The sequence below is a fragment of the Peromyscus californicus genome, unplaced genomic scaffold (assembly GCF_007827085.1).
Source record: "Peromyscus californicus insignis strain IS unplaced genomic scaffold, ASM782708v3 Scaffold_20__1_contigs__length_68692818, whole genome shotgun sequence".
In the NCBI taxonomy this organism is placed as follows: Eukaryota; Metazoa; Chordata; class Mammalia; order Rodentia; family Cricetidae; genus Peromyscus; species Peromyscus californicus.
In genome coordinates, this window is record NW_026294503.1 from 43,194,842 (window position 1) to 43,218,994 (window position 24,153).

Sequence of the window (24,153 nt, forward strand, 5' to 3'; positions counted from 1 at the left end):
TCCTTCCCATCTGTGGTACCCTTCCCAATTGTGGTACCATCTCAAGCTGTGACAATCAACCCAGCAGTAGTACCCATCCCTACTGTGGTCCAGAACTGGGTGGCTTCTTCAAGGTCCAGGAAGACAGACTGTGCTGAGCTGCCCACAGTTCCTCTGGTTTTCAAATGTCTGCCAAGGTGGTCTGCAATGGCTTCCTGACTCTTCATTCAGTGTGTTGGGAATAACAAATGCTCGGCTGCATGTCCAGCTCAGAAAAGTGTTTACTAGGCAACATCTCACACCTGTACTTTGTCACCCATGTCACTGGCCTAAACTGAGCCACGTGCCCATTTCTGAACCAATCACTTTGTGCATATGGGAGAATCATAAGATCTACTCCTGGGTTAGATGAGGTGGATGACGTGGCCAATTCCTCTGAAGTCTGTGGGTTCGTGTGAGAGGAACAGACATCTAGAAACAGGTGAAATCAGCTAGGGGTCACATGAAGGGGACAACCCGACAGTGTCCAGTAGAGGACCTGTGACCCAGGGCACACTGGCTCAACTCCCCCAACTCTTCCTGAGGTCATAGAGGAAGGCATGGAAAGGGGGTCCAGGAATCCTAGCTGCTCAGAGCATCTGTCTTCCCCAGTTGTTCCTTCAGCCCCACACATGGGTTCCCATCCCGGCACAGAGCGAAGCGGCACACGGAGGCAGGGCTCAGACCCGGGCCTTTCTTTATTGGCAGCACTCTCCTTGAGCTTCCTTCCAATGTCCCTCCAACTACTTGCTCTTGGATTTGCTCCTTTCCCCATATTTCTCTTCCAGCGCTTTCTGCAAGTTCATATTCATAGCATTTTTCCGGTGCCACCGTCCTGCAAGGAGCGGAGGAGGAACCATCATTGTGGACAGTAGCTTCTAGGAGGTCCAGCCCCCAGTGTCTGTGACCCATGCCTCTTCAAGTCCACCCCCAGGAACCCACCTCCTGCTCTGCACCTTGCAGGCACCTACCCTGCCCATGGAGGAGAGGGCCGCCCCCTCAGCCCAGCTCCCACTTACCCAGCTCATCCGTCTTCCTGCCATGCCAGTGTTCTACATCCCTCACTGATTTCTCAATCACCTCTGGCGTGTAGGAAGCCTTCATGAGGCTCTTTGTCTCCTGGGGTGGGCCTGTAGACACCATGGAGAAATCCCTAAGTCACTGAAGGTATGGCACCCTATGCTGTATCACAGGGTCAGTTTCTTCTGTGGGTGGTAGGGATGGAAGAGACAGGGAGTGGGAGGGCCTAGCATGGCTTGTGTTTAACCTCTCTGAGCTTTGGATTATTTACCTACATGAGGGGATAGGGTCTTCTTTCAACTTGGGGAAGATTAAGCCCATCTTTAAACGCAACTTCTCACCAAGTCTCGGGACATGGACAAAATGTAGACGCATTCTTCGTCAGACGCTAGCATGAATGGCCTTGAGCCCGGTTCCCAGAGAATCCTTGTTCCCACCCTGAACACACCAGAACAGTCCACTGTTCACACCTTCATTGGTGGTGCTGGTCCCTCAGCTCCTCCGAGAATCACCCTTTAGTTGAGCTCGTAGCTCTCTGGGATGCCTCTAGTTCAAAACTCCAAACTTTTCCAAATCCCTCCCACAAACTAGTTTCAGAATCCCAGGCTCAGGTTTAGTCACAGCAAGGAGCTCACATCTCTGGAACCCGTCACTGTGTCCACCAGTTTCTGTGTCACTGTGACAAAATGCCCGAGTCAAACAACTGAAAAGAGCAAAAAGGGTTTTTTTTGGCCCGTGGTTCCAGAGGTTTCAGTTCAAGGTGTCCAGAAGGGCGTGGGAGGAGACAAGCTCACACCACGGTAGCCAGGGAACATGGAAGGTACCACCCACATCCAGAGTAGACCTTTACCCCATGCCCACACATCCCTCCACCCTACCTCCACACTCCTCTACTCCTCCACCCCTCCCCCACATCCCTCCACCCTCCCTCCACACCCTGACACACACTCAGTTGATAACTCTGGAAACTGCCTCCCAGACACACACCCAGAGGCCTGTTTACTAATCTTCCTTGACCTCAGTCCAATCAATGTGACAGAAAAGAACAGCACCTTCCACACTAGGTCAGAGTTCTACAGGGAGCCACATCCCCACCTTGCTGTATGTGAAGATTTCCCAGGAGCTAAGGATAATTCTAGATGCTTCCCGGGAACTTGCTCATGGAATCAGCCCTGCTGGAGCACAGACTGAGGCAGAGTGTGCCAAAACCCCACAGCTACAAGGTCAAAGGGCTCAGCCAGGGGAGCGTAACCTTTCGACTTTACATTGTCCTGAGACAGCTGAGGATACCTCCCACCTTCCCATGAGGACTTGTCTGCGATGCACCTGAAAATGTCAAAAATAACTAGAAAATGAAGAGGAACTGTGGAAAAAGGGTACTCCCCCCCGCGAAGAAGAAGGAGGAGGAGGAGGAGGAGGAGGAGGAGGAGGAGGAGGAGGAGGAGGAGAAGAAGAAGAAGAAGAAGAAGAAGAAGAAGAAGAAGAAGAAGAAAGCTCCCGAAAAAAAAAAAATCTTAAGCTAGAGAAAAACACAAATCAAAAACACAAAGAAAGCATGGATCAACCCAAATACACCAGCAACAGAAATAAAAACTGACTTCACTCACTGGTTACAGAGAACAGATTGTCAGAGTAAATAATTTCCAAACCTATATTATTTAAAGCATACATTAAAAAGAGACCCCCCACCAAGGAGAGGATAAATATGAAATGCTAGAAAAAGATATATCAGACAAATATCAGCTGAGCACACGCTGGCCCGGCTGCACCTATATCGGACAAAATCGCCTGTAAGTCAACAGCAGTAGGAAAAATAAAAATACTGGGGGCTGGATCTATAGCTCAGCAGGTAAAGGTGCTTGCCGCCAAGTCCATGGCCTGAGTTCAATCCCTGGGATTCATATGGTGAAAGCAGCGAGCAAACTCTTGCAAGTTGTCCTCTGACCTCCACAGGCATGCCATAATATGTGTGTGTGTGTCCCCCACCCCTTCATATACACATTAAAAATGCTTTTTAAGATATAGATAAGTAACTAATCCTTTGAGCTAGCACCATGATGCTAGAATTGCTTCATTGCAAGCATCTGAAGAGACACAGCAAGATCAAAAGAGAAATTGATGAGCCTGCTACCATCAGGGAGGATTTAGAGGTCTGTCATTCACTAATCAATAGATCAAGCAAAGAGTAGTAATAAAGAGCAACAGGATTTGTGCAGAAGTCATCAACAGGCCTCTCCTATTAGGCAAACACCGAGCCTCCAGCCAAAAGAAGATCCGCAAGCTCGTGAGGAAGTCTGCAAAAGCAGCGGTGGTCTGCTCTGTGAAGCAGGCCCCAGCAACATCCGTGGGCTGCAAAGTTCCTGCAGGCCGAATTCTCTGAGGATGAGGCCACCAAGCTAGAAGTCACTCTGCAAAGCACATTTGCAAGTTTTGGTGCTTACAGGTGGCAAAGTTGACGTAAGAGAGTGAGTTAGAGGTTTGGTCGAAGCCCTCAGTCCTGATGGCAATCAGGGATCGAAGCTACCACACAGAAGTCTCTGGACAGAACTTGCAAGCAGGCCCTAGGTGAGGCTGTAAAATGGTCAGTTGTATGGTGGCTGGCATCATCTAAAAGGATTGGTTTGGCTTTTTAGATTCCCGAGGCAGAGATGAAGCCATCTTCTCACCTCTCAGAATAAATCTAATTAGATGGGATTAGGGCTTAACTTATTTCAGGAGCTTGTGCCTCGCCTCAGAGTCTGGAGGATGACCCCATGATAGAACAACAGGCATCAGCCTGAGCTGATGAGTCAGAGCACATGTGGGCCAGCTGTGTCTCCAGTGCAGGGAACCCATGCTCTGTGAACCAGCCACAGGCAGTAGAGAGGGGTGCAACCCCAAGACCCTGATGAGTCTTATCCCCAGGCTCTGTGCATGTGCAGGCACCAACAGGAGCAGCACCAAGAACACCCCCAAACACCAGACAGCAGGGGTGTGGCATGAGGCGACAGCAGGACTTAGTTTCAAACCCCTGCCACACTTCAGCCCACAGCAGCAAAGTCAGTGATTGTACTGTTTCAGGGGACCATCTCCCTCCCTCCTCATGAATCCTGTCCTTGGGGACTGAAGCGCTTGCCAGTCCAAGCCAGAGCCAGACCCAGACTCAGGTACTCTCCCTTGCTCTGGAGTGTAGCTTGAGTTTTCCTGCCTGGCCCACAGTCAGGACAAATCTCTCTCACCTGCCAGTCCCACAGCCGCTCAGACCCGACCAAGTAAACACAGAGACTTATATTAGTTACAAACTGTATGGCCGTGGCAAGCTTCTTGCTAACTGTTCTTATATCTTAAATTAATCCATTTCTATAAATCTATACCTTGCCACATGGCTCGTGGCTTACCGGCATCTTCACATGCTGTTTGTCATCGTGGCGGCTGGCAGTGTCTCTCTGACTCAGCCTTCCACTTCCCAGCTTTATTCTCCTCCTTGTCCCACCTACACTTCCTGCCTAGCCAATGGCCAATCAGTGTTTTATTTATTGACTAATCAGCAACACATTTGCCATACAGAACATCTCACAGCACTGGAGCCTCCATCTGTGGTAGCTACACAATTTCAGTTCAGCTGGGATGTCTGTGTGCGTGTATGTGTGTGTCTGTACAGCTGCATGTGTATGCACATGTGTGTGAGGTTGCACATGTGTTTGTACATACTTGGAGGCCAGAGTTCCATCTTGGCCATCATTCCTCCATCACCATCCATCTTATTATTTTGAGACAGTGTCTCTCACCCGCCAGGAGCTGGCAAGAAAGCAAGCCTGGATTAACCTGAGAAAAACCAGTTCGTGTGATTTGCTACCTTTATAAACGAACGAGAAAAGAGCCTGGGGGCTCATCTAAAAGTCAGCAGCACACAGGTCGTTAACGAACTCAACATCTGTTCAGAATTTAAGGGGGGGAAACAAACTAGGAATAAAGGGGCCCTCCTAAACCCAATAAAAAAAGCACCTTCAAAATTCCCTTACCAGAATGCTAGGCCCAGATCTGTAATCCCAGCCCCCCAGGAAACCAGAGTAGAGTGTAACCAACACCTGGGCTGGAGTGGACTCAAGGCCGGTTTGAGTAATTAGCAGGGCCTTGTCTCCAAGGAAAGAGAAGGCTCAGATTGAGTACTTATCTAGTGTTCATGAAGCCACTACTCAACCTCCAGTAACAAAATTTTATATACATATAAATGATAGATAAAGATAGATACAAATATATTGACATATTTATGAATATGTGTGGCATCTGACTATAATTATTATTCAAAAAGATCTATAATTATTGGAATTAATACATGAGCTTCCAGGTACAGTTAATATACAAAAGAAATGATGGGGCCGGCAATATAGCTCAGTGGGATAGTATTTGCCAGCTGGGTTTGAACCCCAGCACTACAAATAGATAGACAGGCAAATGGATAAAATGACTGTTACACAGACCATTGCAGAGCAAAGTAATCCTGGAGACTGAACCTAGGCCTCAGGCATGCTGAGCAAATGCTTTGCCGCTTGGCTATATCCCCAGTCCCAGGCAATACCTTCTACAATATCTTCTACAATAGGGACAGTGGTTTATGCCCCAAGCACTTGAGAAGCTGAGGTAGGAGGGTCATCTTGAGTTCCGGGCCAGCCTAGGCTACATAGTGAGATCCTCTCTCAAAACAAAAAACAAAGAAAAAAATCCATTTGCAATAAGCGGCAAAATGAGATATTCTTACCCCAAATTACAAAATACTGAAGGAAGACTCAAATCGAAGGAGCTGTATAGTGCATTGATAAATTGGAAAATGAATTAGTACCACACTGACAATTGCCCCTGAACTGATTCACTGAGTCAGTGTGCCCTAATCAAAAACCTAAAGAGGATTTTCATGGAAATTATCTCAGTGATCCTAGAAAGACCTAGAAACCCAGGACCTTAGTGGTGGTGGTGTAGGGAGTGAGAAGGTGTGTGTTCCCAGACACCTTGCAATATCTCGGTGACCAGAGTGGAATGCCAGATGGATAGAGAGGAGAACCAGAATATTGTGGAATATTAGTTGAAGGTGTGTGGCATTTGTTTATGCTGTAGAATATTTGTTTAATGATGCAAAGATGTGTTGTATTCTTTCATGTTGCATTTGTCTAACTCTGTGAAGCTGTGCTACTGTGCCTGTCTAAAACACCTGACCAGTCTAATAAACAGCCAATAACTCGGCAGGAGAGAGAAATAGGTGGGGCTGCCAGGCAGGAAGAATAAATAGAAGAGGGAGGCTTGAGAAAAGGAGGAGAAGAGGATGCCAGGGGCCAGCCACCCAGTCACAGTCAGTCACAGAGTAAGAAGGAAAGAAAGGTATGTAGAATAAAGGAAAGTAAAAGCCCAGAGGCAAAAGATAGATGGGAGAATTTAAGAAAAGCTGGCTAGAAACAAGCCAAGCTAAGGCCAGGCATTCACAAGTAAGAATAAGTCTCTGTGTAATTTATTTAGCAGCTGATGACAGGTCCCCAAAGAGTAAAGAAAAGTCAACTACACCAGAGCCTCTTGCATGTAGGAACCTGAGGGCAGACACCTGCAGGTCCCTGGGGGAAGATGTAAACTCTTGGAGAGATAAATACTCCACGCAAAGGAATTAGAAAGGAATCCTTCTCACTGCCAACAGAAGTGGACTTGAAGTGGATTAAGGGCTTAAAGCAAGCCTGGGAAAGCAGACAGGATTATGTCCATGACTCAGCGCAGCCTGAGCTCTGCTTCGCTCCTCCCGGAAGGCTCCAGCTCCACAGCCAGGCAGCTATTCCTCAGGCTGCTCCACGGAGTCAACTGCTTTGAAATAAACCTTAATCTTATTCTCACACCCAAGTCCTTTGCTTAGCATGCACTGTCTGATCCACTGCTCCTCCACCTTTACGCAAATGCCCAGACTCCTGTGCCTGGGGCTGTGTGACCTGAGTCCTCCTGAGCTGCCACCACATGGCACACGGTGCCATCCAGATGTGCGGTGCACCAGCCCAACAACTGGACCTGAAATGTCTTCCAAAGGCCAGTTTCCAATGCTTAATGCCCAGTTTGCATTCTTGGGAAGTGGCAGAAACCAAGGTAGGGTCTACTGGGAGACTTCAGGTCACTGGGTGGTGAGGGGGAACCTCGATGGGATAATGAGACCTGCCTTCTTTATCTTTCTTTTCACTGCTCAGTCATGAGGTGAAGGGCTTTGCTCCATCACACACTCCCCGCCATGATGTTGTGCCTCCCCACAGCCCCAAAAGGACAAGAAGCCACTGATCATAGCCTAGGTGCTATGCACAGGCCACAAAAAAGTTTTCCTCTGTTTTTCGTTTTAATTTGTTTTTGATTCGTTTTTGCTTGTTTGAAAAAGTGTTCTATTCTTGTCACCAAGACTAACCTAGAACTCACCAGGTAGTCTAGGCTGTCCTCAAACTCACAGTAATCCCCCTGCCTCTGCCTACTGAGTGCCGGGATTATGGACATGTGCCACACCTAGTTAACTTTTTAATAAGTTGATTATCTTGGGCGTTCCTGTTACAATAACAGAAGGCTAATAAACATACCAGGCCACCATCATGGGTCCCCGTCCTGGATGTTTACAGTCCTTCCTCTCTGCTGTCCCTGTGTCTGCCCTATTGGGTCCCACAGCTCCTTCTCCACACGGCACTGAAGCAATCCTTCCTCCAAGTCGAGCAAGCCCCATCCCTCTGTCTCCCATACCCGCTTAGTCTCTTACACCACCTTGGAAAAGACTTTCTAAGGTCCATGACTCAGACTGTCTGGCTTCTCTCCCCTGCCCTGATGCAGCCATACCTCACCACTCCCATCCACAAGTGCCAAGGTGAATCCCTGTAGGGGGGGACCTTGACATGGACACTGAACACTGATGGTCACATGCTTAGAGTACTGCAGTTCAAAGCCCTCATTCTGGTGCCAATCTCCCAGTACAGACGACTCCCGCCTAGTCTGAAGATAGCATTTATATGCCAGTCACTTCAGGAAAATCCAACAATGGCCCCTTGTGAGCCTAGCTTCTCGAGCTGGCAGAAGCTGGTTCCTGCTCACCCTTGGCACACTCCCTCTGCCTAGGCTGGGTGAGGGGGACATGGATTCTTAAGAACAGTGTTCTTGCGTACTCGTGTACACATTTTATAACGTTGGAGGTAAGAAGTCTCTGGTGACCAATGTCAAAGAGAGAAGGTAGAATCCCAGGCTCCGAAAGAGAGGGCAATTTGATCTGATCTAGCCTCCCTCCTCCAGCACCACCTCTTCCTCAAGCTCAAAGAAAAACCCAGAGAAGCTTCCAAAGTGTGTCTGGTTCCTTAGGTGACAGGGACCCACGCCAGGAAAAAGAGGCCTGCCAGACCCTGGGAGCACGGGAGACAGATGGAAGGAGGAGGACCCACTACAGTGAGCCCAGCTGAAAGGGTGTAGAGAGGAGCTGCTGCGTGCTCACTGTACCCCATCTCAGCAATCGAGAAAGCTCCTGGGAATCCTGCTACCCCTAGGGACCGCCACTGTGAGCCCCACTTCTCTCCACATGACAGGTCTTCAGCACTTGGCTGCAAGCCCAGCTGTGACGTGAGGCTCGTGGCACCCCAGAGCTAAACAGGATCGGACAGGCCAAATTATCCTTCTAGAAATGGCACCCCTCCAACCCACCTGTCCTTTTCTCCAGGTGATGCCACCCACCAGGTTCCAGAAAAAAAATAAATGAATGGCCTGTCACCCTGACTCCCCTCCTGGAATCCTGTCCAGGGCAATAAGGGCCACACACTGTCTTTATCAGCCCGGTTGCACAAGGAGGAGGCTAGGACGCAGAGAGGTGAGGGCTCCTTGTTCATAGTCGTCCCTAGCTGGGGAGTGGCCAAGCTGACCTTTGAACCCAAGAAAGCTGATACTGTCACTGTCACCAAAGGTGTCAGGTCAGGGGTACCCAGGCCTCCCCCTGGTAGGCTAGGGAAGCAGAGGTGTCCAGTGTGGGGGCCTGAGTGCCGAGAGGGCCTGCATCACCTGCACAGTGAGGGCACACCTGCCAGGAACTAGCTGGTCCTGGCATTCTCATAGGACATGACAGCATGAAGGATGCCTTGGGTGCTTGTGAAGTGAGTGTCCGTGGGGTTATGCATTTGGGCCTTAAGGTCCAGGTAGGGTGGACACCCCAAAGGCCTTCTGTCTCCAGTGTTCTCTGGACCACACATGCTCACAGCCCCCCCCACCCCCACCCTCGCCTTTTAATCTGACCTTGGAACAAGTTGGACCGCATGTGGTAGCCCAGGTCATAGTAGTCTGCGAAGATGGAGGAGACTTGTACAGGGCTCTGGGTCCTGCTGGGCCACGAGCTTGACCTCTTCTGGCCCTCAAAGATTTCACCAATGGCCCTTCGAGCCTGACAGAGGAGGCAAGTACAAGAGACAAGTGATGAGCAGGTAAGGGTATGTCCTCTCCCTCCTACCCCGCCTTCCCCTCTGCAGACTGAATCCCCCAGGGCAAGCTGTGCACCTCCCGGTTCATTTCCTCCTCCCAGCAAGCTAAGTCTTAAGTGACAGCAATGATTCTGCACGTGTTGAGCTCTTAATGTGCACAACATCAGGGCGATGAATCTACACAGATTGAGCTCTTACTGTATACACCATCAGGAAGAGGGTCTTCATAGGGTGAGCCTGTCTCCACCATTTTAGAAATGAGGAAACAGGACTTGGAGAGGTCAGACTCCCCCAGTTCACACAGCTGGGGAACCCCCCAGGTCCCCAACTTGCGGCTTACTACCAAGGCATCCCACAAGCCAAACTTCTCAGTTTACACTGCGGCCAACTTCTTCCTCACATCAAGAAGGGAACTGAGGCCCAGAGGGACAAGTCTGGGCCTGTAAGTCAGGAAACCTGAATATGAGCCCCAATTCTGACAAAGCAGCTGTTGACTTTGGCAGGTATTGGAGCCTCAGTTTCCCTGCTTGTAAAACAGGGCGGGGTGGGGGGTAAACTGGAGAGCCTGAAAGTAGCTTTCAGCTCAGACACTTCCCATGTTGGCGGCACCAGGGACTGGTGCCTGGAAACTGCGATGCAGAGGCCAATGGTGGCCAAACAGAGGTGGGGTCTTCCCACAGCCAAGAGCTGCAGGAGTGACCACACCCATCTCCAATGGAACAAGTCCCTCCAAGTAGGGAGAGACACTTGAGAATGTGACCCACCCCTGAGAGTGTCTGATGGGTGGGGTTGTTGTACCTTGAATGTGAAGGCAAGCCCGGAAGGCCCTGACCCTCAGTCATTTTTTGCGTTGATCTACGGGCCTTGTAGAGGCCACACAACACAACACCTCTCCTGGTCCCAGTTACCCTCTGTTTAAAAGGAAGCAATAGCCGGGCGGTGGTGGCGCACGCCTTTAATCCCAGCACTCGGGAGGCAGAGCCAGGCGGATCTCTGTGAGTTCGAGGCCAGCCTGGGCTACCAAGTGAGTTCCAGGAAAGGCGCAAAGCTACTCAGAGAAACCCTGTCTCGAAAAACAAAAACAAAAACAAAAACAAAAAAAAAAAAAAAAAAAAAAAGGAAGCAATAACCACTGCCCTCCTGACCACAGACTGCAGTTGCTACAAGGATTAAAACAGTGGCCTTAATATATGTCTCAGAATACCAGAGTAGGAAGGGAGCTTATCCTTTGACTAAAACTGTCAGGTGAATCTAGTCTCAACTGCCAGTTGATAGTTAATGGCTGTCTAGAGTAATATAGCAGGTAGGAAAGAGTGCCAGGATTGATTTATCATGTCTGCCATGAATAGGGATAGACTTGTGGCATGCATGTCATGGATTTATCAGCCTGAACAACTTGGGTGCTTCATTTTGCAGATCTAGAGACCGAAGGACAGAAACAGAAAGCAATTTAACAAGAATCACCTGGCCTTTGGAAATAGCCCCACTGTGGAAACAGATCCAAATCTGGGTCTCTGATACCCAGTAAGTGCAGTCTATCCACAGATGCTGGCCCCCTTAGGAGATGTGTCCAGATCAAAAATGTCTAATGCAAGCAACAGACTTGTAGTTGAAAAGTCAGTAGCAGCCAGGGCTCTAGAACCCACTCTAGATCCTCATCTCACACGGCTGGGTAGATGTGGCTAACTTGCTTAGCCCCTCTTGCCTTGGACTTCATGTGAAATGGTGGTAATACCTCTTTCCTCATAGTCATCACACACAAAGGGTCGCGAGAACACACAGAGCCTAATGCGCAGCAGGTCTCAGTAAACGCTGCTAACAGTATGGGGACCATTTCCAGGAGTGGGTGTTGAACCCTCATTAAGTCTCCCAGACAACCCTCTCCCACCCTTAGTCTCCCGCATCTCCGCTTTGTCACCTGTTCCTCGGAGATCAGACGGTCCACCACCTTGCTCCCAAACTTGTGGCGGATGTTTTCAGGAATGACACTGTCCTTCTGGCTCAGAGGCACTGTCCTCTGCTCTGAGCTCTCCCTGGCTTCTCTCAAGCTGGATCTAGATGAGCCCTTCTTCAGGTCCTCAGGCTGTGAGCCCGTGGCCAGAGAAGTCCTGCTGGCAGGAGTTGGGGGCGGAGGTGGCATCTCCAAGTGGCCCTGGCTCAGGGGGCTGCCTCGAGGGCTCTGGGAGAGCCCTGGATGGTGCTTGAGTTTGGAGCTGTCCAAGTTGCCATGGGCCGCTCTTGAGGAGTCCATGTCCTGCCGGCCCTCCTTGTTGTTTGGGTGGGTCCTTGTCAAAGTGGTCGTACCTGAGCAGGGGGAAAGGGGGGTGGAGAGAGACAGGAAGGCACAAGACGGGTGTGAGAAGCAGAAGCAAGAAAGGGGGATCAGTGGGAGGGTAAGTAGACAAAAGCCAGAGAGCCAGAGACAGACAAGGGCATGGAGCAAAGAAATCACAGGATGCCAAGGCAAGGTGAGAAGAGAGAAAAGGGAGGCAGAGGGAAGTCAGTGAGATGACCTCCATAGAGCAGGGTTGTCTCCACAAGGCTATGACCCCAGCGGCTGTGACTCAGGCCTGTCCAGCCTTAATTAGACCTAACAGCATGGCCTTAAGCATGAGATCTGGCCTTGGTGTCCCCTGGCTCGCTTTGGTAAGTTCCCTTCCTCACTTTGAACCCCAACAAACCCTTAGGACTCCAATAGGCAAGGGGGTGGCAGAGGTGACTCTTGGCCAGATTTCAGGTCAGAGCCCTGGTCCTTGCTCCCCATCCCCCACCTCTTCTGCCGTCCATCCCAGCCGCCTCCAGGATCTCAGGGGCACGAATGGCTCCCTCTCTCATTCCCACTTGCATTACTCCAAAACTCCTTCTATGAACAGGACTGCTAACCTCATCCCGTGGACCGCCCCTTCTCTCCTCCCTGGCTCAGAAAAAGGACAGTTGCCTCCCTCCCTGCACACCCTGAGACACTCCATCTCTCAGCCTCAGCCAGGCTGCTCCACTACGTGTTGGGGCAGTCCTTTTTTTTCTTTTTAATTTTTTTTAACCTTTATTTTTATTTTTATGCATATGGGTGTTCTGCCTGTGTGTACATGTATGTTTATGCACCACATGCATACAGTGCCCACAGAGGCCAGAAGAGAGTGTTGGATTCCCAAGTACTGGAGTCACAGACAGTTGTGAGCTGCCACGTGGGTACTGGGACTAGAACCTGGGTCTTCTGGATGAGCGACTATGTCACTATGGCTCTTAACGGTTGAGTCATCTTTCCACCAACCACCATCCTTTCTTCAAAGTCAAATCAGACCCTTCCTTCAAGTACACACACACACACACACACACACACACACACGCTTGCGTGTGCACACACACCTCCTGTCACTGGCCCCATGCTGGTTGGGCCATTTCTCTGCTCAACATCTGACGATGCCCACAGTCCATCCTCACAGCCCTGGGTGTTTCCTTTCCACCTCACTATGAGTTCCACGACACCTCCTTTCTCCTCCTAGATAAGGGGAGATGGTCTCACAGGTGAAGTCCACGTAGGGGGCCAGGCTCAGGCCTTCCACATTAACCCAAGGTGCCCAGAACATTTGAGTCCTTTAGTAAGGGAGAATACAAGCGGCTGGCTGTAGGGTCTGACCGTGAGAAACACCAACACCTCATCCAAGCAAAGACACCTTTCTCCTCTCGTTCTGACTACAGGCTGTGTGACAGTTGACAGCCCCGAATGGGGCTAACCAGGAGTGCGTTATCTAACTGACATAGTGGAGTGTCTTTCGTACACCCACTGTGCAGGAGTCCTCATGCCCATCATAGCCTGCCCGATCCTCAGCCCCAAGAGCCAGCTGGAAATGCTTGGTGAGCTTCCCCCTAAGTATTCCAGAAGAGTCTTCCAGCCTACAAGAGACAGTTTGTTTTGCTTTTGTGTAGAAATGAAATCCAACTTCATGCTGCATTCAAACTTGCTGTTTAAAAAACATCCCTGCCCCTCAGAGACCCAGTCCACACCGTAGAGAGGGAGGGAACGGTCCTTTCTACTTCACAGACCCTGGCTGCTGCCCTGCTGTTTGGCGGCCACCAGTCAGGTTTTCAGGACAGGCTGGTACAAACATCGGGCTTCACTGTTGTGACTTTCTTGCCCCTTTGAGAACCCCTCTTCTCCCCCAGGGAGAGGGCACAGAGAAAACTAGGCTCTCTCCCCCTTTCTCCCCACTTCCTCCTGCCTATCTGACTCCAATCTTTGTCCCCACCCCTTTATCACCCACAAAAGGCAAAGGGAGAAACTGTCTCCTGGAGCCAGATGGCCCTCCCTCCCCACTTCTGGGTTCTGCCCAAAGCGGCCGGCAGCCAGCCAGTGGGGCCTTTGGGGACAACTCAGGCCGCAAGAGCAGGAGTCCGAGGTGGAATCCACAGCACCTGCCTGGTCAGCTGAAGCTTCGCCTGCCCCCAGGAAGACAAAGCCAGTGCAGGGCTGAACTCCACCCACACCCCTTTCCGATCCAAGGTTCAGGGATCCGAGTCCCCAGCCTGCCCTCCTGGTTGCCTCCTCTTCTGAGCCATTATGAAGTAACAATAACAGCCTAGTCTTCTGCCTCCCTTCAGGGTTAGTAGCACTTCAGGCCTGGGTGTGTCCTGTGTTCTTGGACTTAGCAGAGGCCCATTTGTCCACTGTGTGCTTTCCTATTCTGTGTCTGGCAGTGGACCAGGCTCTAGGGTGACAAGAGGCAAAAGAGCCAGCCAGTTCCTGAGCTCCAAGAGCAGAGTTCTTGGATGGATGGATGGATGGATGGATGGATGGATGGATGGATGGAATGGATGGATGGATAGATGGGAGGGTGGGTGAATGGAGGGATGGATGGATGAGATGGATAGATGGATGGATGGATGGATGGATGGATGGATGGATGGATGGATGGATAGGAGGGATGGATAGGAGGGATGGATAGGATGGGATGGATGGATGAATGGATGAATGGATGGGATGAGATGAATGGAATGGATGGATGAATGAACAGGATGGTTGGATGAATGGGATAGTGTGGTAGTTTGAATGTAATTGACCCCCATAAACTTCATAGGGAGTGGCATCATTAGGAGTAGTATTTTTGTTGAAGTTGGTATGGCCTTGTTGGAGGAAATGTGTCACTGTGGGGATGGGCTTTGAGGTCTCCTATGCTCAAGCTATGCCCAGTGTTGTAGTTCACTTCCTGTTGCCTAAGGATCAAGATGTAGAACTCTCAGCTCCTTCTCCAGCACTATGTCTGCCTGCATACTGCCATGTCCCACCATGATAATTGTCTGAACCTTTGAAACTGTAAGCAGGCCACCCCAATTAAATGTTTTCCTTTATTAGAGTTGTCGTGGGGCTGGAGAGATGGCTCAGTGGTTAAGAGCACTGGCTGCTCTTCCAGAAGTCTTGAGTTCAATTCCCAGCAATCACATGGTGGCACACAACCATCTATAGAGGGATCTGATGCCATCTTCTGGCATAAAGGTGTACATGCAGATATAGGACTCAATCATAAAAAAAAATCTTTAGGGACTGGAGAGACAGCACAGTGGTTAAGAGCACTGGCTGTTCTTCCAGAGGACCTGGGTTCAATTCCCAGCACCCACATGCAGCTCACAACTGTCTATAACTCCAGTTCCAGGAGGATTTGACATTCTCACACCAATGCACATAAAATAAAATTTTTAAAAAATTGCCATGATCATGGTATCTCTTTATAGCAATAAGAAACCCTAACTAAGACAGATGGGATGGAGGGATGGATAGATGGATGGATGGATGGATGGATGGATGGACAGATGGATGGATTAATAGATGTCTGCATCTGGCCTTCTCATTGCACTTCTGATCATTTATCAGTCAGATGGACAGAATAAGTAAATAAGCCCTGCTTTGTTTACTACCATGAGCACCGAAGGACCGTGAACAGAATTTTCTAACTCTGGTCTTTTTATCAAAATGCCCCCCACACTCACTAAGAATACAGATTCCTGAGTCAGAATGCCCCAGGAAAGGCCCAGAACCCAAGGATTTAAAATAGCTACTGGAGTGACTGGGGTCACTGGGAAGCTGGAGGCAGATGATGCTCCTGATGTACTTTCCCCCACGCACTTGCCATCCCTGGCTATGTTGGGTGTTGGAGCCCACCTAGGTTTCCTGGTGGCTTTGCCCAGCAGGTCTGCATAAAGAGGATGATTGGACCACGGGCCTGAGTATCAGGTGTTTGGAAGGGTCTACACTTGGCTGTATTGAGCAAGGGGGAGGTCTTTGCTCTTCCCCTTGGCATTGTTATAAAAAGCCCTTTGGAATAAAGTTCAGGGCTGGTAGATTCGGACCCAGGCCCTCCCGAGGCTATCCTGTGTTTCTCTCATCATCTAGGTATCTCTTTCTAGCTAATATTTCTCACTTCTCCCTACTCAAGAGTACCCTGGGTTATAAAAGTGGCGGCTGGTCCACTACACTTGGGGGAGCCTTCCCAGAGCTGATCTGGCTCTGTAACACCTACATAAGACTCCTTTCCCCTTTGAAGCGGGCATCTTTGTCCCCAGTACCCAGAGCATAGATGCACACCCTCTCTGCCACCAACCCCAGCCCATACGTCATCCCTGCCCGTATTCTCACAGCTCTGTACTTTGGGTGCATAGAAGTAACTGTCAAGCTCTCCAACAACCCCATCTTAACCCAGAGAAGCTGGAGACCTGAACCACACACCGTCAGACTTCCAAGCCTGGCAGCTGGAGGCTCAGAAGCTCTTCCAGTTTCTTCTGTGCTTAGAGTATCCTGGGTCAGTTAGGCCATTCCATCTGGAGGCCTCAGCAAGATCAAGGGAGATGAGGGAGTCCCTCACCTCCACTGCCCCCCCACACACACACCGAAGCCTGGCTCTGCAGGCAGTGTTCCTATCCTACCTGGTCGGTGGCCCAGCTCCATGGATTCTGGCTCTGAGACCCGCAGTTTCTGAGCTTGGCCCTGCAGACAAAGCAACACACACTGAGTGGTTTCAGGTGACAGTTTCCATAAAGGATGACAGCTGGGAACTGACTGGGGAGACCCCAGAGATCCAGCTATACTGCAGCTGCCACTGCTGTTTCAGCATCCAGCACACCCCAGGTCCCTTAACCTCCTGCCAATCACCAATGCTTCTGGTTATCCAGGGCCACCACCTGGGCGTCCGTGGCCCTTCTCACAGAGCCATGTAACTGGGATTCTCTTACTCTTTCCTAATCTCCTCCCATCTCTTCCTCCTCTCTTCCACCAGCTCCAGGAGGCCCTGGCTGTGGGACCACTGCCTCAACTTCCATTGTCATTCGTCGTCACAAGAGGCACCCGCTTCTACATAAGCGCTGCCACACAGTCCTTCACAGATGCGTGGATGAAGGGTCTGGGCGCCTGAGCTGCCTGTTTCTTCCACATGGCCTCTGCATAAGACAGCTTAAAACATGGCATCTGGAGGTGAGGGGAGCATGAAACCCAGGGGACTCATGAGTGTCTGATAGAGCCTGACCCCAAGCCCATTTTACCCATGGGTTGTTCACCAAAGGAGAGGGACGTTCACTAGGAGATCCTGGAAAGGGACCCAGGACCCAAGAGTATCAGCTCTGCGTCTTTTGCACCTGTGTCCTTTTCTCCTAAGGGACCGTTTCCTTATTTCTATTCCCTTCCTTTGAGCACATAGGGAGCTTTCCCCAAGTTTCTACGAAGGGAGTAACGAGGGGACAGAGAAGTCTGGCCTGATGGCATCTTCCAGACAAGGGAAGAGCAGAACAGAAGCAGCAAGGGAGAGCCGAAGAGTGACCTAAGTTTAATTTCTGTTGCTGTGACGAAACACCCTGACAAAGGCACTGAGGGAAAGAGTGTTTCTTTTAGTCCACAATTCCGTGCTGCAGTCCATCCTCGCAGGAAAGAATCACAGCAGCAGGGGCTGAAAACAGCCACTCACATCCCGCCCACGGTCAAGAGCAGAGAGAGGTGAATGCCGTGTGCTTACTGCTCGGCTGGCTCACTTTATCCACTGTCATGTGGTCCAGAACCCAAGCCCAGGGAAATGGTACCGCCCACAGTGGGCTGGGCCCTCCCACGTCAATGAACATAATCAAGACCATCTCCCACAGACATGCCCAAAGGCCAGCCTGAGCTAAAGAGCCTCTCAGTGAGATTCTCTTCCCAGGTGATTCTAGATGCGTCAAGTTGACAAAACTAACCATCAAAGGGGTCTCTGAAGGCTGAGGCTGAGAGAGAGAGAGAGAGAGAGAGAGAGAGAGAGAGAGAGAGAGAGAGAGAGACTGTCTGTCTCTGTCTCTGTCTTTGTCTCTGTCTCTGTGTGTGTGTGTGTGTGTGTGTGTGTAACTGGTCTAAGATCACCCAGCAAACTGATTGGCTGATAACCTCAAATCAGGTAGGAACCAGACCAATTTTATCCCCTTGCAAAGTTATTAGTCAAAACTCCTTACTAATTTTGACTAAATTACATGGGGCCAAGGCTCGGTTGGAGAACACTTGCCTAGAATGCATGAGACCCTGGGTCAGTCCTCAGCACCACAAAACAAAAATTATCATTTGTAATTGTGTATTTTCTGATATGATGAACCCTATCCCTAGGGCTCACAGGCTGGTCAGTCCTCGAGTATGGACTGGACCCAGTGACTTGTTTCTTGATAGAAATCATGTGATGAAAGTGGTGTTTCTTTCTAATCCTGACACTTCCAGGATTAGGTCCATGACAGTTGCCTTACTGGTACTCTCCCTGGCTCTCTCCAGCTGGCTTGCTCTGACCTGCCATTCGTAAAGCCGACCCATGCAGAAGCCATGTGGAGGGACTGAGGCAGCCTCTGGCCAGCAGTTCCTGAGGAGCACAGACCCCAGGTCCCAGTGTCCTCAAAGAACCAAGTGAGCCCTGTCCCTGGAAGAACTTGGACCCTCCTCCAGCCGACCCTGAAAATGCGGTCCACGTGACACTTTACATCCATAGGACCCGACCCACGGTGCAGCAGGCTGTGGCCATCAGCGGTCCTGTGCTGACCATGCTGTGTCTTCTCCTCTCACTTTTCATGTCTATGCTCTGGTCAGAAAGCTTGCTGACTGGAATACCCTGCCCTCAGCCAAGAGGATGTCATCTGTGAGGAACAGCCCCCTTCTTCTGGTGCATGGCTGGGGCTCCTAGGCAAAGCGTTCTGAATGCAGACAGTAACTGGACCACATACCAACAACTTCCTCTTCCCTGAAGCCCTGGAAGATGCTTCTTAAGACATTTCATGTCTGGCTTCTTTCAGGTCACTCAATAAGCCCACATTCTTTCTCCATTTCTTTTTTTTTTTTTTTAAAGATTTATTTATTTATTTATTATATATACAGCATGTATGACTGCAGGCCAGAAGAGGGCACCAGATCTTGTTACAGATGGTTGTAAGCCACCATGTGGTTGCTGGGAATTGAACTCAGGACCTCTGGAAGAACAGCCGCTCTCAAACGAGCGGCTCTTAACCTCTGAGCCATCTCTCCAGCCCCTCTTTCTCCATTTCTTTTAAAGAAAAATATACTTATTCTTTACACATGCCAAAAAATGTTCAACTAAGAAATGGTTCTGGGGACTAGGGAGATGGTATAGTTGATAACATGCTTGCTATAAGCATGAGGGCCTGAGTTCATACCCAGCGCCTACGTAAAATGCCAGGTGTGGTGGCACATGATTGTAATCCCAGAGTTGGGGAGGTGGAGATAGGAAGAGTCTTGGGGCTCCCTGGCCAGTTAGCCCAGTCTCCATGGTGAGCTACCAGCCAGGGGGAAAAATGGGCAGCACCTGAGGTAAGGCTCCTGGAGGCTGACCTCTGTCTTCCACACATAGATACATAGATACACACACACACACACACACACACACACACACACACACACACACACACACACACACAAGAAAAGGCTCAAAGTGCTTTCGGGAGAAGGCCAACAATGGAATGTACAACCTGTTAACATTGTGTGAAGATAAGGAGATAAGAACATTTTTCAGCTGACAAAGGACTCTTTAAGGCAGTGTTTCTCAACTTGAGGGCCAAATGACCCTTTCACAGGGGTCGCCTAAGACTGTCCTGCATATCAGCTATTTACATTATGATTCATAACAGTAGCAAAATCACAGTTATGAAGTAGCAACAAAAATAGTTTTATGTTTGAGGGTCACCATAGCATGGGGAACTGTAGTAAAGGGTCACAGCATTAGGAAGGCTGAGAACCACTGGACACGGATGAAGGGCACACCTCACAGATGCTCTTCCTGGAGCTTCCTCGGATAAACAAGAGAGAGCGTCTGTCCAGTGTGACTCACGGGCTGTACAGTGTGTTACCAAACTGTCAGCAAAGCCCTGCCAGCCAGGAGCGGAAGGGATGCAGACTGTGTGGAATGAGCAGACACCATGGAGCAAAGGTTTAAGGCAGCACTTAGCCTGGAAGTGAGTTCACAGTGCAGGGCTGTGAGCGGGGGAGAATCATTCCCTGCTTTGAAGCCGGTTCAAGGACCATCTGATGTTTGTCTATGGGACTCAGCGTCACTGGGGCCCCATGACATTGTGTGTCTCCTCTGTCCTCATTTCTGAACAGAAGCACCTGTAGAATCCCTTGTGCCTGGTACTTCCTGGAAGCTGGTGACTTCAGGAAGATTACTGGTGGTAGACTCTGTGAAGACCTGCACCGGAGCCCCACCCACGCCTGGAACCAATGCGCCCATTCTCCAGTTCTCTGTCATCACCCCTCATCAGGTGAGCTGACAGAGATCTCAAGGCATGTGTGTGTGTGATCCATGTGAGAGGGACACATGTTGCTGTAGACAGGCCCAAAGGCTCCCAGGGAATCTGCTTTGAGGGGTCGTTCACTCCCCTTGAAGCAGGCAGGACCTAGTGGTCTGTTCAAATCAGCAGACTGCGGTGGGAACTGAGGAATGTCACCTCCATGTTGTGAAGGACTGGCTTCTGTCTTTGTTCACATGCTCTCTCAAGCTCTTCTTGCCTCCCTGACTCTGATAGAGGCCAGTGACCACATAGAAAGGCATCGTGTAGAGAAGCCTCTGCCCAACAGTTTACAAGGAGCTCATTCTTCTATGTAAGAGGCCTTGGGAAAGGATCCTTGAGATCAAAGTTTCAGTCCATAACCGCAGCCTGGGAGAGACGCCGAGACAGGACCCACCACTACTGTGCCAATACTCCCAACCCACTGTGAGACCAGAAACACCAGCATTCTAAGATGCTAAGTGCCGCCGGGCGGTGGTGGCGCACGCCTTTAATCCCAGCACTCGGGAGGCAGAGGCCGGCGAATCTCTGTGAGTTCGAGGCCAGCCTGGGCTACCAAGTGAGTTCCAGGAGAGGCGCAAAGCTACACAGAGAAACCCTGTCTCGAAAAACCAAAAAAAAAAAAAAAAAAAAAAAAAAAAAAAAAAAAAAAAAAAAAAAGATGCTAAGTGCTGGGGTGGTTTGTTACACCCCAGCAAGAGCTGACTGCTACAACTCATATTAGCGCTCTGTGATGGTTTGAATAGGAATGACCCCTGTAGATTCATATATTTGAACGCTTCCTCATTAGGGAGTGGCCCTACTTGACAGGAATTAGGAGGTGTGGCCTTGTTGGAATAGGTATGGCCTTGCTGGAGGAAGTGTGTCACTGGGGTGGACTTTGGGGTTTCAGAAACCCAAGACAGACCCAATCTCTCTCTCTCTCTCTCTCTCTCTCTCTCTCTCTCTCTCTCTCTCTCTCTCTCTCTCCCTCTCTCTCCCTCTCTCTCTCTCCCTGCTGCTCTCAGCTCCAGATGTAGAACTCTCAGCTACTCTCTAGCACCATGTCTACCTGCATGCTGCCATGCTTCCTGTCACGATGGCAGTGGACTAAACCTCTAAACAATAAGCCGGTCCCCAGTTAAATGTTTTTCTTTATAAGAATTGCCATGGTCATGGTGTCTCTTCACAGCAATAAAACACTAAGAAGTTGGTACCGGGGACCAGGTACTGCCATATCATGCCTAACCCTGCTGCTTTGTTGACAAAATGTGGACTTTGGGACTTCGGATTAGAAAAGCAGTGGAATGCTTTAAGTAGGGCTTAATGAACCATACTAGGAGGAGCATGGAAGACAGTGTCGCTGAGTAAGAACAATGTAGATTATGACAGCTCAAGAGGTTTCAGAGAAAAAGAATATTAGCACACGGCCTAGAGATCGTTCTTGGGATATTTTGGCAAAGAATGTGGCTGCTTATTGCCCTTGTCTGAAAAGTCTGCCTGAGGCTAAATTGAAGAGTTTTGGATTATTGGTGTTGGCAGAGATTTCAAAACAGTCTAGTTTTGACTGTGTTTCATGGTTATTAGTGGCCAGTCTTAGGTAGAGCTACAGTGAAAAGGAGTAAGCTGAGCAAGGAAAAATACAAAATGTATAGATTGAGGGGAAAGAGGGCACCAAGAAGTGGAATGGCGCTAAATCCTGTGATCAAGGAGATAAACAGATTAAAGAAAAGCCTGATGCTAAGTGGAATAAAGGGAGTGGGGACCTCCGGGCAAGACCCTGTCCAACTAAGCTTCCAACTTGTGAAAATAAGTTTAGGAGTGGGCATGGTGGCACACACTTTAAATCCCAGCACTTGGGGAGCAGAGGCAGGTGGATCTCTGAGTTTTGAGGCCAGCCTGGTCTACAGAGTGAGTTCCAGGCCAGCCAAGCCTAGACAAGTGAAGGAAATCTTTGAAAACAGAAAGGTGACGTGAATGTGATTAACGAGCGGGCCATGATCCAGTCCCAGCAAGCAGCAGAACTTGGCAGCTTTGGCCACGTGGTTCTGGCTTTAGAGTCAAGGATGGAAGAAATGGGATGTCCCTCCATGGCTAAGAAAAGCCACTGAAGCCAGACGTGTGTCAGGGATGTCCCTGCATGGAGGCCCAGAGAGGCCACTGCATGAAGTGGTGAGGGTGGAGCCAGGATTGCCTTGGAGACGCACAGATGTTGGAGATGCCAGAGTCATGGGATACCTGCCGAGGAGAGCTGCTAACAGGGAGTGGTACCAGCCCAAGAGAGAGAAGTGTGTTGCAGTCCACAAAGCTGAACAGAGTTGGAGATAGGAACAACACTTTGACATCAGACATGGAGATACAGAGTTTGGAGTTTGCCCAGCTAGTTTCTGTTCTTGCTTTGGTCCAGTATTTCCTCACTATGCTTCCTTCCTTCCCTTCTGGAAGGATAGTTTATATCCTGTGCCATTGTGTGTTCAAAGTACATGATCTGTTTTTTTTTTTTTAATTTTGATTTTTACAGGAGTTACAGTTAAGAGATTGCCATGAGTCTCCAAAGAGACTTTGAACATTGGACTTTTAAACTGCGTTGAGACTATGATAGACTATGGGGACTTTTGTAGTTGGACTGAATGCATCTTTTGCATTATGCTGCGGCTACAAGACTTTGGGGTCCAGGGAGTGGAATGTGGTAGTTTCAATAGGAATGGCCCCCAAAGACTCATGTATTTGAATGCTTGGTCATCAGGGAGTGGTACTACTTGACAGGGCTTAGGAGGTGTGGCCTTGTTGGAGGAAGTGTGTCACTGGGGTGGGCTTAGGGATTTCAGAAGCCCAAGCCAGGCCCAATCTCTCTCTCTCTCTCTCTCTCTCTCTCTCTCTCTCTCTCTCTCTCTCTCTCTCTCTCTCTCTCTCCTGCCTGTGGATCTGGGTGTAGAACTCTCAGCTACTCTCCAGCACACGTCTGTCTGAATGCCACCATGCTTCCCATCATGACGACAACGGACTAAAGGCCAATGCTTTCCTTTACAAGAGTTGCCGTGGTCATGGTGTCTCTCCACAGCAATAGAACATTGACTAAGACACATTCCCATAGCCAGCATATTAGTGTGTCTTCAGAAGGACCCACAAAGTCTCTATGAGCTTACCCTCTGTCATGAAGGAGAAGATGGGGGTCGGAGAGGAAGCAGGATTGAGGTGGGACTAAATAGGAAAGTGAGTGTCTAGCGTGTGATAGGCCCTGTGATCCATCTTGAAGTCAACGAAGCTCAAATCCGTGCTTTCAGATTAGCTTCCTGGTCATAGCTGGTCTCCCATCCCCGATCACAACCTGACATGCCCCCATGGCTACCCCTTAGCCTAGAGGTACAGCCAGTCAGGGCAGCCTTCGCTGGCTGACACAGAAGGTGGGTTCACAGCCAGTCACTGACCTGAAGAGGAAGGTCCTGGAGGCACTGGCCAAGGAGGCTGGGAAGATGCGTGCAGCTGCAGCCTGGGCACCTGGTACTCACAAGCAACTCTGCATGGGGAAAAGGAAAATGAAAACTCCAGGGGGCGATGGAGGCCCCAACCACCTCACAGGTACCTCCGCCTCACCTCCCCAGGTGAACCACTCTGGAGGGTCAGACAGAGTAACACTGATACCCTAGAGGACCGGCGGGTTACTAAGGAGCAGACTTCCAAGCAGATCATTGGAGTTGCCATGGTGACACTGTACACTGGCCTTTATTACCTCAGAGGCTGGTAGGCTCATCCTACCACAGTGAGGGATCAAGACGGAGAGGACAGGAGAGTTTTCATGTGTTACTTCCCGACACATCTTCTCAGAAATGCCCATTGAGCAGCCACCAAGGCCAGGTTCACAGGGCTCAGACCAAGCACAAAGGATGCTCTCATAAGAGCAAGGGAATGGTAGATGATATGACCA

The 24,153-nt window shown here is 49.9% G+C and overlaps 1 protein-coding gene across 1 annotated transcript; it reads right to left on the bottom strand.

Moving 5' to 3' along the window:
* Positions 1 to 242: 242 nt before the first annotated feature.
* On the bottom strand, positions 243 to 23,788 carry Tex33 (testis expressed 33). Its single transcript, XM_052748265.1, has 6 exons — positions 23,657 to 23,788; positions 16,383 to 16,443; positions 11,386 to 11,771; positions 9,286 to 9,430; positions 1,038 to 1,148; positions 243 to 853 (listed from the first exon to the last, which is right to left on the bottom strand). The coding sequence occupies exons 2-6, from the start codon at positions 16,402 to 16,404 to the stop codon at positions 762 to 764; spliced, it is 756 nt and encodes a 251-aa protein (XP_052604225.1). The 5' UTR covers positions 16,405 to 16,443; positions 23,657 to 23,788; the 3' UTR covers positions 243 to 761.
* Between the last annotated feature and the right edge of the window lie 365 nt (positions 23,789 to 24,153).

Excerpts from the sequence above, each read along its gene's own strand:
- Tex33 (XM_052748265.1), bottom strand. The coding sequence starts at position 16,404 with ATGGAGCTGGGCCACCGACCAG. Across the intron at positions 9,431-11,385 it reads GTCTGATCTCCGAGGAACAG|GCTCGAAGGGCCATTGGTGA; the intron begins GTGACAAAGCGG and ends CTCCTCTGTCAG. Across the intron at positions 1,149-9,285 it reads GCGGTCCAACTTGTTCCAAG|GCCCACCCCAGGAGACAAAG; the intron begins GTCAGATTAAAA and ends TGGTGTCTACAG.